At 41.4% G+C, this 13577-nt stretch overlaps 1 protein-coding gene across 7 annotated transcripts in view; it reads left to right on the top strand.

The window, feature by feature from the left end:
- Window positions 1–13054, top strand: part of kcnn1a (potassium intermediate/small conductance calcium-activated channel, subfamily N, member 1a) — a 65438-nt gene extending 52384 nt beyond the window's left edge. For 5 of the 7 annotated variants that reach the window (XM_055014438.1, XM_023267649.3, XM_055014437.1 and 2 more), the window contains 3 exons: window positions 743–870; window positions 3547–3616; window positions 7135–13054. In XM_055014438.1, the coding sequence (XP_054870413.1) occupies window positions 743–870; window positions 3547–3616; window positions 7135–7440 (504 nt within the window). In that variant the 3' untranslated portion in view covers window positions 7441–13054. Of the gene's footprint in view, window positions 1–742; window positions 871–1382; window positions 3617–7134 lie in introns of those variants that run through there. The other 2 variants (XM_055014436.1, XM_055014435.1) reach the window with 2 other exon arrangements.
- Window positions 13055–13577: the final 523 nt, after the last annotated feature.

The raw sequence follows: 13577 nt of genomic DNA, 5'->3' as shown, positions 1-13577 counted from the left end.
TCCGTCAAAGTCACTTTATTTCACGTGTCACTTAAAAATAAACCGTTAGCACTACCAGATTCTATTCAAAACTAAACAAACAGTAAACATCTGCTCTCGCTCACTCATCACAATCATGAAGTCATTAGTAATGTAGCTGTGACAGTTACGTGAATAAAATTCAGGGACTTTTCCCATAACTGGATTTAACTGCCAGCTGTGTTTACACATCTAGGAGGCAAGTATGAAAAAAACACAATGTCATAAAATGCCATAGCATGTAGAACCACCTTTTGTTTTCCAATACTGGACTATTTCCATAGAGGTACAGGACTTTATATTGCAGCTAAAAACAAAATGTTGAAAATGAGACATGAGCAAAAATGCCCAAAATTGGTTTGGGGTTCAGGGCATTAAAACATATTAAAAACCTTGCAGGCTGTTCTCATTCCACTGCTGGTGTAAACGTCTTGTATTGTCAAAGTTCTTTCTCAGCATCAGATCTGCTGAGTCTGTGGCACTTTTTAAAAAGCACTGAATACCAATCTGTGTAGACTGTCACTTTCATAACTTCTAACAAGCTTTAAATTGTTTCTTTTAATTTGTTTTATCTCTCCATTCCCTGAGAGTCTTGTAGTATTTCATCACATTCTATTGTTAGTTGCTACAATATCACCACTGGACGGCTGCCGTTTAGTTCCTAACGTATCCAGCTGATACAGATTAGTGTTCAGCAAATATTTTTACCAATGTTGTCTCACAGGTAAAGAACACAGCTGCCAATGTACTCAGGGAAACATGGCTCATTTACAAACACACCAAGTTGGTCAAGAAGATAGATCACGCCAAGGTGCGGAAACACCAGCGCAAGTTTCTCCAAGCCATTCACCAGTAAGTCCCGCACTGCATTTGTTTTCTGTGATCTAATCTACTGTAAATACGACTTATTGTTCACCACCAACCACCAAGGGGAATCTGTCAGCATGCCCAAAAACCAAATCTGGAAAAATAACTGCCTCAATCCATGCGACTGCTTTAATGTTATTTATGGAACAGAGTATTTCAGTTGTAATATTCACTTTATTGCTAATGATCTGATGACATGTAGCTGTGTATATTTGGTAGTGTTTACTACTCCTAGCCTACCGTTTCCTTTGATTGTTATGCTCACACACGTAACCTCTCACAATCACACACACACACACACACACACACACACACACACACACACACTGCAATCTAGTGTAATGGTCCTTCCTCTTCCCTCCCCGTCCCCCTCTCCCTCCGACCCTCTTTTACCCTGTGCTTACAGTGAGAAGTGTAATGGTTTCACTCGTTTCGTGAATGTTGTGGGGTTAAAACTCTGTACTGTGTTCTGTCTTTGTTTTGCTCTATCACTGCAGAGCTCAGAAGTAAGTTGAGTCTTCTATGTATCCTCCTCCTACTGTTTCCTCAACATCCTCCTCCTCCTCCTCTCTCCATGTCTGCGTTTGACATGCATGAAAAAAAAAGTTTGTTACCAAAAAAAAAAAAAAAAAAAAACAGATAAAAATGGATGCTGGATGCTGAATTGTTTTTTGGTTTTTCTTTACTTCAGTGTTCCATCTACTTCCCTCTCCCTCCCATTCTCCCTTGAATGGAATGAAACAAAAGCATCAACATTTTTGCCACCAGTGATAGTGGAGGGTTGTCTGCAGAGAACGTGTGAAAGAAAAAGCATCTTGCACAGAATGAGCTTGGAGCTTTCTTGGCCTGACCAGCAGTTCATAATCATCTACAATGTACTGTATAATGTTACCCATGATTAATATAGCTGCTCTTGGGGCTATATTAACCTGCATCAACTGAACTCATCCTACACTATGATGGTTTTGTGATGGCATAAGTACACACAATGTAATACGCTCTAGTTCTAATGAGGTTGAGATGTTTGCTGTTGATTTAATATTGATTTTTTTTTGCCTCTTTTCCTTTCTAAGATGAGATCAAACAACAAAAAGCTTATACATGACATTGATGACATGGCACAGAAAGGCGCAGCACAACATGTATGTCGGGTGTTTTGTAGAACAGAACTGAGCTCCAAATGTGTTACACTAATAAGTAGCGCTTTTGGCTTTTAGCCCCTATTCTTCGACAGCCATAAGGGATAACAAAGCCAAGCAAACAGACACATACAAGCTGAAACGGTTTCCCACAGAGATAGAGCCATAAGCGAGCAGTCTCACTCTGCTCTGATACACTGATTTGCACATGAATAAATGCCCTTGAATGTCATCCTGTCTCATAATTTGCCGAACAGGGAAATTCCTCCTCTCACACATTCAGATGATGGCTGTGTGATGCCACCGCTAACAATGACACATTATTCACATCAGCGTCAACAGTCCTTACAGTGCCATAATGCATTAGATTAAATATAAGGAGCAGCAGTGTTGAAGGCATCACAAAACATGTCCAACGTATCATTACGCCGTTTTTTTAAAAAAATGTCCATGTTGCCGTATGTTCAGCAGTGTCATTAGACACTTTTATTTCTGGCAAGGCTTCATCTTTTATCTGTGGCATCCACACACACACACACACACACACACACACACACACACGCACACATACACACTTCACCTCATGTACACAGACACACACTCAAACTCCAGCACGGAAACTGCTCAACTCACGTTTCATTGTGCACAAAGTCAGTCATAGTCACTGCACGCTTACTGAATGACCAGTGTGTCTATATGAAGTCCTACCACTGAGCTGTGTGTAGCGCTGACGAGGGGCATGCCATCTTTTTCCTTTTTTTAAATGTCTTACATTTGGCTGGAAAGAGATGGGAATGTTTTGATTTCAGACAGGTTTTTGGGGTTTTCTTGTTTGGAAGCATATTGCATTCTCACTGGAAAAATATTGTTTTGTCAAAATAATATTATTTTTGCAATTTATTGAGATCTTTTCACTCTTATTCTAAAACAGATTCTTTTTTTGGGTTGTAACAAGATTATTTCTCGCTATCAAGACTGTTTCTTATGACAACAAAAATACTTGCTGCTCTCTGCTGCTTAAAGTAAGAAAAAAGATCTTGTTATAACAAAAAAAGACCCAGATAAAGTGTGATAAATGCAGTCTTTATTTTTTCGAGATGAGTGTAGTATGCTTCTGTAATTTTGCATGTTTTGGTTGGCATTGTATTGACCAAGACCAGGAATGCTTTTATATATATATATACATATATATATGTATAATTCTATATATATGTGTACATATAGATATGTAAACTACACATATTTACAATGCATGTCTCTCTCTCTCTTCAATACCATCAATGAGAAAACACTCCTGATAAAACATGTGTTGTTCCTCCTTTCTTCTCTGTTGGCCTCTTCTGTCCCCTCATGATCCCAAACAATCTGTCTCTCTCTGTGCTCGACTCCTGAAAACCGTCCTCCTTCCCTCTATTTCCTTATTCTCTTTTCCTCCTCTCTTCCTTGCCTCCTTCTTTCTCTCTTACTTGCACCTCCTGCTTCCCTCTTTTTCCTGTTCACATCTCCCTGTGCCCCCACTCAGACTGCGCAGTGTGAAGATGGAGCAGAGAAAACTCAATGATCAGGCCAACACCTTGGTGGACCTGGCAAAGGCAAGTCTTCTAAGTTCAATTCTAAAATTTCAGCTACATCTTTTTACCCTAAGCAATCAGTAGCTTTCATTAAAGTTCATTACTTACTTTAAAGCTGACCTGGTCAGTGTTTTCCATTGACAATAAATCAGACATGAGATTAGAAAGGTGTCACTCGTGGACTCTGTGGACCGTTTTAGCATTTTCCAAACTTGCTTTAGTTGAGTGCCCAGAAACATGGCTCCGAATGTAGACATTACTTTTTAAAATATCTATATTTGCTGCTATTTGCGAACATATATAATATGTTGATGTTAAAATTAATTGTCCCATATTGTGCCCATTTCAGTAAATTAATTAAAGTGTCATGTGTCCCCAAAATGTGTCTTTCAATTTTCAGCTCAAAATACTGCAAGCGTGGTTCATTTTACCATGACTGTATAAATCCTGGTTTTAGTCCTGTTCTGAAAGGGTTGTTTCAGTGTCGGTAGCTTTAAATGCAGCTGAGCTGCTGCTGTCCATGCCCCCATCACGAAGAAAACTCTCTCTGCATCTGTGATCAATAGCATCGAGCAAAACAGTTGACCACACAGCAGCTGACACAGATGAAAATTAAAGTATGAAACCAGAACTTTCTATTTGAGCGATCATTTTTATGCAAATTTTGCAGAATTCTCGGCACAGCTGTTGTTTTTAACTCATGTATTTGGTAAGTTTGTCAGAAAATGCTGTAGTTATGATAGCAGTTGTTTATATGTGCATTTTACAGCTTGGAAATGACTGTGAAGTGACTTCTGCTTACCATGTAGTCTTAATGGGATGTGTTTCAGTCAATACTTCATATTTGTTCCATTGTGTGACAACAGAAACAGATGCAACAAGCTTTACTGGAACTTTAGCTGTATAAAAAACTTACTTTATGTGAGCACAGAGAGTAAGAGAGAAAGAAACAGATTTAAAAGTCTGACATCTGTTGCACTGGAACAATAACAGACGTTAGATGTGCTTTTGGCTGAGACATATTAGAGTTAGCAGAAGCAGCTCCACAAAGTACACAACTCTGGTGGACCAGAGGCAGCTGCTTAACCTGAATGGTTCATCTGGAAGCAGCAGGCAGGGAGGAGGCAGCATAATACAAAATTTGAGCTGGATGACTGTTGTTGATGACTGTTCCTTTATTAGAACTTAGCAGCTCGGTGAATCATTACCTTGTAAGGCTGAGAGGCTGTCTAGTTGTGGATAAGCTCGAGGAATGGCAGAAGTAAAAGCTTTCATATCTTAGGAGCTTTTAGTTTATACCAAGCACAAAACACAATCCATTTTTAATCATTTTAATTTTAATGATATGGGACTCATAAATACTAGAAATCATATTCTTAAATGAAACAATGTCAGTGACTTGATATCAGTCTAAACAGGTCATGGACCAACATGAATATCTCAGACTATCATTCATGGCTTTTTCCAGTGTTGATACTAGTTGATTCCAAAGGAATTCTTCCTTTGTTTAAATTGATTAAATGGATGATTTATCATCAAGGGCCCAGCAGATGGATGCTGGTGGGCTTTTCTCTGCTATCACTATACACATGAGCTTAGCAGGTAAAACCCTAACACAACCTTTTCACCGTGTTCTCGCTGTTTGCTGTAAATGACACTAAAAGAGCTTCTTTCTAGGTCTTTGTCTTAGTGTGCTGATGAATCAGAACTCCTGAGGTTACGTTAAGTTAAAGATACAGTACATACTTGTTGAAAAGTAGAGAAACAAATGCCTGACGCTAGGTTTCACCATTTAAGGAACAAATAGTTTCTTTTGGGTCTCCTCTTATGTTGAAGTAATGCTGCATTCTTTGTTTCTCACCCAAATGAATTGTTTATATCCTGGAGGCCTAGCAAACGCATCGAATGGATTTTCTTCTTTCTTCCTCATAAAAGATTTGCAGAGTTGAGTTTCAAACTGTTTACTAGCAGTCTTCATCTTGTTTTGCCCTTGTGGACCGATAGCTGTATCTCTTGGCACTAACTTCATTGATCAGTGGAACAGTGTAAAATCATTGACACGTGTATCATGGACTTCTTTGTGTGCATGCACAAAATACAAGCTAAGCCGGGGACCACTCTGCACTGCTGCTGGTGAAAACTCTGTTGGGTACCTTTAGGATATCACGAATTTGACAAATTTATTATATCAACCTGGTGTTTAACACGTTTTAGGAAAGTTCAGTGCCAGAATCAGATATGCGCCTGAATGACATCATCTCATTGCTCAGTGCAGGTTATTATTCTTGGTAGAGTCTTTATGAGCTCTAACACCATCTCAGACAATACTGGGCAAGTTAGGGACTTCACTCTAAATCTTTTTTTAATGACCCACTATTCTAGTCTAGTATCTGTGATTTAAATCTAACCAAACTGCACATGCATTTCCTGAAACCCCATTTTTGGCACCATCAAAGTTTACTATACAGAATTTGGCCCTACTGCAAGACTACCTACTTACTTTGGAAGGCCAGTTTAAGAACCTGAACCTGAGCACACACGGTAAACAGTATAGGTCTGTAAGAGGGTGAATACAGTCATGCCTCAGTAGCTTCTGTCCTGCTGTACAGACGTCAGCTGACCCACCAGAGCACAGAGGGGCTTCAAAGGGAGGTGCATGACTGCAGCTTCATTTGATGTGGATGGCATTTGCTCTCCAGTGTGTATTTTAAAGGGTTCCAGGGCCAACCCCTTTAATGTGTGTTTACTGGCCCTTACTGAGCTCAATGGTCAGATCTATCTGCATCCACCCTACAGCAGATCAACAGTGTGTTTCTGAGCCCTATAGAGAAGTAGCCCTCTGATTTCTGGCACATGAAAACATTTGATTTCTGAGCTGAACATGTGTGGAGGAGACTTGAAATGGGTGATTTATGAAACCTGCTGGTGATAGTTAAATTGCATGTCTCATATATTTCATCAAATTAAAGGACATACGTTATATACATTTTCAAATATTGAAAACTGACACATTCTAAATGCAAGAATGATTTGCAGATAGCACATATTGTAACGCTGGCAGCTGCTGCATCCACTATGGGGCAATGAATATAATGGATACTCTTTTCATTATATGAATGACTTGCATCAGGCAAATACATAAAGTATTAAATACCTTCTCCAGCTATAAATGGACTGGAGAGGCTCGTTGTTAAATCTATGGGAAGATAAAATCAATGCTGACTTGCTGAAACTGTACAACTCTGCTTCATCCTGCTTCCTGTCATTATTTCCTTTATACTGCGTAAGTAAGACGTAGGCTGTCTACTCATGGAATTTATGATGAACCATTATACTAATACATTTCCCTGGCAATGCATACATTCTGTATCTTCTGCTGATTTTAGTTGCTGCAGCTCACTTGGTGATATAAAGTTGTGAAACAGCTTTTTTTTTAATGTTTTTATCTTCTCTTCCTCCTTTGTTCCACCCTCCTCCTCCCTCTCCATCCTCCTGTTCCTGCTTCTCCCAAAACACATTTACTTTCTCTCCTTCATTAGACCCAGAATGTGATGTATGACCTGGTGTCAGAGCTGCAGGAGCGCAGTGAGGAGCTGGACAAGCGTATCGGCACATTGGAGGACAAGCTGGACTCGGTGACGGGCAGCCTGCAGGCGCTGCCCTGCCTCATCTCCCAAGCCATAACCCAGCAGCAGCAGGACTTCCTGGACGGCTTTGTTCACCGCTTTCGTCCGGCTTCGCTAGCCTCCGAGCGTTCCGAACGCTCTGAGCGATCCTGGACTTCCACCGCCCGTAGGCGGCGCTCTCCCTCCACAGCACCACACACCTCCTCCGATAGCGGATAACCTTGACAAACCTTCTGTAATCACCTTCGGGCCCCGCCTTTCCCCACACCAACGCGTCACCTCATTCTGTCCCGCCCAGAGCTGTCCCTGTGTCCGCTGGCGAGTCCATGTCTGGACTAGTAATGAACCCATATCTTGACCCCTGACCTGATCCTTGCCCTTATTCTCTCCTCCCCACTCATCCCCTCTGCCCTTCCTCCCCACCCAACAAAAAATCCAAAAACCAATTCCTCTGTGACTGAGCCTCTCAGCACAGCTTGGATTAGAGCTACTCGGAAAGAACAAAGAAAGGCAAATGAGACTTAAATCAAGAAAAAACACAAATGCATCCAAAAAAAGAAAAACTGAAAAAAAAATCAAAAAATGACTGAAAAACCGAGATAAAGTAGAGATATGGTTTATGTTTTAGCCATTGTATGGCTGTCCAAGTTAGCTTTTTTGTAAAAGCCCTTGTATAGTTAAAAAATGACTGAGTTCAGGGTCGCTGGGGTGAGAGCTGGCTATCACACCGGAGAGTCCTTAACCATGAGGGGGGAAGTTGGTCTGTGGAGCTGAGAGCCTCGGCTCACCTGCTGGCCCTCAGAGGCCATGGAGGACATCTGTCCACCCATCCGTCCGTCTATCTGTTTGTCCGGTGAGGAGAGCGAGACAAACCATTGGATTTCCCTTTCAAAAGACTAGTGTCATGGATTCTTTCCCATAGATTAGGGTGAAAGCTTTAGGAGAGGCTATGAAAGCTCTGACTTCAGGTCAGAGTTTGAAAACGCACTTAAAGGGGAGGGGAAACTGTCACACAAAAGAATAGCAAAGGGGATGCATATGGCATTACTACTGGGTAGGAAAAATTTACACAATTGCCAACTTCAAGGTATCAGCTTCCTTGTTCTTACCAAGGGAAAAATGAGAGCGACTATCTTTTTTAGTTACATATTGACATGTGATTTTTCAGTGCCTGAATGTATAAATAGTAGAGGGTTATTTAATTACTAATTTCAGAGCTTTTTTACGATGTTAACAGTCTGAATACAGCATTGCATTCCTTTTTCAGATACATTCCTCTCCAAAAATTTAAAGAAAATGTCTTAATGTAATGCATAACATTGCCTCCATTACACCGCAACTCTAAATGTTTTGAAACCCCCTTTTTTTCAATTTCTACTAACACAGTGAGAAATGAAACAGATCAGAGTAAGCGACAGTGAGACAGACTGAGAGAATATCTGTGAGTGTGTTTGTCAGAGAATGAGTTCACTTTTAGCTCGATGCTGCACACTCATACACACAACAATGAAATATGTAGTAGTCTACCTTTCTCACCAACACTAATTAGAGCTTCCCATAGTCTTCAGAAAGTGGCATGGCTCAAGGTCTGCTGGTTCACGGCCACACAGGCACACATCACTGGTCGAACTGAGACACTAACCCGGCTCTTTTGCATGGTTCTGTGCAGACAGTGACAATGGATTACAAGCTTCCTTGGATGGCTTGATTATTTACATGATTTGATTTTACTATGTTTACCTTTGTTCGTTTGTTGCTTTTCTTTCTTTATTATTTTTTTTTACAAATTTTTACTGATTTCCTTTTTTTTTTTTACTAGGATCCCTAGGGTTTTTTAGAGTTGGAGAACCTAGAGAGTTGCAGTAATGTGATTCTGTAATGCATTCCCTGTTTAAAATATGAGGTGAGGTAAAATCGCTACTGCTAAAGAATCCTGAGAAGATACAAATAAAAAGTGCTGAAGAAACTTTGACGGTTACAGAACAGTGAATTGACCCCTCAGTAAATATAAAAGAATAGTTTGACACTTTGGAAAAAGCACTTTTTTTGCTTTCTTGCTGGGATTAGATTGTTACCACTATCATGTCTGTACTGACATTAGCTTTAGATCAGCTTAGTTGGCTGGTTAGATTCAGCAAGTCACTGTATCCAGAACTCCAGTTTTACTGTCTGCACCCGAGTAGTTTAACAGTTAACAGTTAGCCAGGCTTAATTTAAATCTACCAAAACCTGTCTGTTATCACTACTAATGATTGGTTTGGTTTTATGAGTGACAACAGTGACTCCCTGACCAGCTGGCTAAGCTGACTGGTTTCCCGCCATAGATTCATGTTTACTCTACAGACCCGAAGGTAACTCTCAGCAGGAAAGCAGAATGTTGAGCTTTGAGTAACATCAGACCTCTGTTTTGTCTTTCTAAATGACTCCAAGATACATGAGAGATTAGGTAATATAGAAAATACGAAAGGCATGGTGTATGACGCATCCTAGAGTTGTGATGACTTGCAAAGTTTTTGATTTGAAGACGAATATTTAGACTCCTCCTGAAGCACATGTGAAGAGCAGAAGAGAAAGTCAGCGGGTTAGCGGGCAAGCTGCTGTAGTTTGAATGGCGGATAATCCAAGTCCCACGAGGATGTTAGTGCTAAAAAAAAAAAACATCATCTTTATGGCCCCTTAAGCTAACGGACAAACAGGATCATTATTATTTCCTGGGTCTTAATTATTTCCAAGCTGCTTCAGGCTTAACTGGGTCTAAGTCAAACCCTGTGTGACAGTGAACGAGTCCACTCTCCCACAGGCTCTGGACTGTCCAGAGAGCACTTCATTTAAGAACATATTCAGTTTGCTATGAGTGGAACTTAATCAAGCATGAATATTAGCTTTTTTCCTTTCAACTTGAGTTGATGAAGCATGACTCTTTACTGCCCCCACCTCTAGCCACTTCTTATACAGTGCTGCACTCCACCCTGTTAAGTATAAAGGGATCCATCGCGCCATTACAGTCTCCGTTTCAATCAGTGTCATCCAGTGAGTCACGACGGCTAATGGAAGACTATCTGCTTGATTATGACCTCACCTGCCCGTCTGTATCTAAGGTTTCCACCTGTTCATTACATCTGAGGTTTAGCGCCACGTTTGTCATCTGTCATCATTAAGAACATCAGTCCCTAATACACAAAGAGGCTTCCCAAATGGCCTGCAGCAAAGACCTTTAAGTGGTTCAAAAAAAAGAAAAAGAAAGAAAAGGAAGTAGCGGAGGGAACCCCTGGTCATGTTCCATTTTGCACTCTGTGTGTAATATTCAGTTACACCAGGAAGGATCACAGATGCTGCAGTGTCGTCCCCAGAGAGAGGTGACGGTGCTAGTGTTTAGGACTTCATCCTTCATCAGGCAGCAGGAAAGAGAGAGCAGACTGAAAAAAGATAAGAGGGAAAGCTCATGTACTGCAAGACATCCGTTTTGGCCCGAAGGGGGGTTTTGAACAGCACGAGTGGGTGTCCTGTAAATATGACCTCATTGTCGATGTCGCCAATTAAGCAGGACAAATGGTGAACCGCAGGGGTAAAGGTAGCTGGGTACAACGCACAGCATGCTATGGGGATGTACTAGAAAAACAACACTCAGAAAGGATATATGAAGGGTTTGCAATTCTGGCAAGCTACAAGATTCTATTAATTTCACATTTGCAGGTGGGAATATAATCTAGGTTCTGTGTTTTTTTTTTTTTTTTTAAATTTTTTTAAAATTTACTCTGTTGTAATGGTTTGTTTTCATTGACAAAGACCTGCCAAAATACCATTCCAATATTTAATGACCCGATTATCTCCACTAGAAAATGAAAAAAAAAACACACTTCACTAGCATGGACCACACCATCAATTTGAAGCTTGATCGTTTATTGGATGCAAAGGATTATGTTGGCGATGACTGAGTTTTGCTGAAGTGGCGTGGAGCAAAAGCTTAATTGGAGATCAGCAGTGGCTCCCAGGCCGGTGGACCCCCCTAAAGCCTCCCATACGAAAGAAACAAAGAGTGGCTGTAACGTAGGTCTTGAGAGATGGAACGGATGAGGCGTGAATAGACTTGAGGCCCGTGGCCTTGATTAGGTGGCCCAGAACTTCTCACTTGGTAGCTGCATCAGTACGAAAGGAGTGGCCAGACAACATGCTAGGATTCTGGATGCCATCAGGACTTGCTCAAAGTGGAAGAGGAATCAGGATAAGATTGCAACTTAACCGATCTCTGTAGCGAACTGAGGGTTGGAAGGTAAAGCATCGTGAGATTTTTTCTGGTTTGTATATGGTGTACCTACAGATTTGGAAGGGCTTAGGCATGAATCTAGTTTGAAGGACATGATGGGCAGAGACTACCCACTTGATTGGTTTGGCTTTGTTTGAATAAATAGACCGCGTGGTCTTTGGAGATGGAAGAAGGTCGAGATACAGATATGCCGTTAAAATGATGGTGTGAATTGAACTTGACGTGTCGGTTGACATTGCAATGGACTCTGTGTATTGCAGAATCAAAGGAAAGAAGTTGCTGATAGCAACAATGATTTGGATACAGTTAAGTATGCAAAAAGAGGCACACAGAAGACGTTATGAGAGTTTGAACTAATGGGAAAAGGACAGATGGTCTTTGGCTGATGTTGCTGTGTGGATCTGATGTCTTGGAATTCTATTGAATTAGAGAGAGAGAGAAATTGCTGGTAATGGTGGATGAAGGAGAGGAACTAGAGGATTGTTGCAGTTTATCATGTGAGCCACCTCCAGGAGTTGAAAGAAGTTGGAATAGTTTAACTTTATCGTCAGCGCAGTGGCAGGTGCTTTCTGAAGACTTACAATTGTCCAGTTGGAGATTTAATGTGGAGGGACATCGCCAGGTGATCTGTTGGGAGTGGAGGAATGCCCCAATTGTTTCCAGAAACAGCGGCTTCTCTGGACGCTTACCTGCTTCAGGAACCGCCGCTGGAGCGAGTGGAAGTTGAGGAGCGAGTTATTACGTTTTGGTCTTCCCTGAGAAGTGCCTCAGAGAAGACCTCAGCTACAACAAGGGTCGCAACTGAGGTTGGATGAGGAATATCTAATGACTTGGAGAATGGAGAGAGGAATTCTGATTGTAGTCGTCTCTTCGGGATGAGCGACGTGGACAATGGTGTTTCTGGAGTGATGCTAATCTCCTCTTCTCTGAGGAGATCTGGAGCTGGGCTGAATGTTTCCTCATGGAGGGCTGATGGATGAGCGGTCCGTGGTAAGTTGGAGTTTACTAGAACTTTCAGACTGGCAACATGGCTAAGCGACGGAATGTGTTGCTCTGTGCGCTAGAAGCAAGAATGAACAAATGGGCCGGCCAGAGTGGTGTGTATAGACGTACGACAGGAAGGGGAGTGATTGAGGTGTGGTCCTGCTTCTGAACCTCAGCTAAAGACTTTATCTCCATACAGTATTTTGTAGTGAAGTGAGGGACATTCATGATGTTATTCTGATGATGGTAGATGAGTCCAAGTGATAAATGCATCCCAGAGTCTTCTATTATCCTGAGAAGTAGGCTTTCCTCATAGAGCAGGCATCAGAACACACTTCTGCTGAACAATAAGAGTGAAAAACCCAAAAACTGAAAAAATGTAACCCAATCATTGTTCTGTGTACACTGCCACATGATGCATAATGTACGTAGTAGCACTGGAATAAATCAACTTTTAATGGATGGCAAATGGGTTTAACATGTTCTCTGTAAACTGTTCATTGTTCCTTCATTTTGCAGGTGAACTTTTGTCCTAACAAGGAGAGACATCAAGGTCAAACCATTAAAGACTATCTTCAGCTATGACCAGCACTCTCTTTTTTTTTGCAGTTAATTTGAAATAATATTTTACACAGTATTTTCCGAGATCCGCCCTGAGAGGAAGAGAAATAGCAACGGCTTAAATCCAAATGTGGCACTTGAAAGGTGGGTTGGCAAATGTGTTGACAGATTCAGACATCACACCTTTTGTCCTGTAAAACCGTGAGGCGGGGGTGTCCTAGGGGGGCGTCCTAAAACAAGATTGCAGGAGGATGTATTGATACCAACATAAACAGCGCTCCAGAGGACACACAGCTGCTGGGGCGCTGTTCCAAGGTGAACTATGGGCTGTACACAACTCAGCACACGCTCACACACAGAGCCATTAATGTTCAAATAACAAGCTACTATTCATGTCCACATGCACAAACAAGGCTCAGCCTCGTTAATTACAGCCAAATCAGGAGGGACTTGGCAGCAGACTGATATCCCGCAAGAGTGGTGGAGGCAGTCACCCTGCAGTTGTTGCTACACAACCCCACAGACATGCAGCAGTGGAAACACAGGG

This window comes from Amphiprion ocellaris, chromosome 10 (assembly GCF_022539595.1).
Source record: "Amphiprion ocellaris isolate individual 3 ecotype Okinawa chromosome 10, ASM2253959v1, whole genome shotgun sequence".
NCBI classification, from domain to species: domain Eukaryota; kingdom Metazoa; phylum Chordata; class Actinopteri; family Pomacentridae; genus Amphiprion; species Amphiprion ocellaris.
This window is presented reverse-complemented; position numbering and strand designations above follow the sequence as displayed.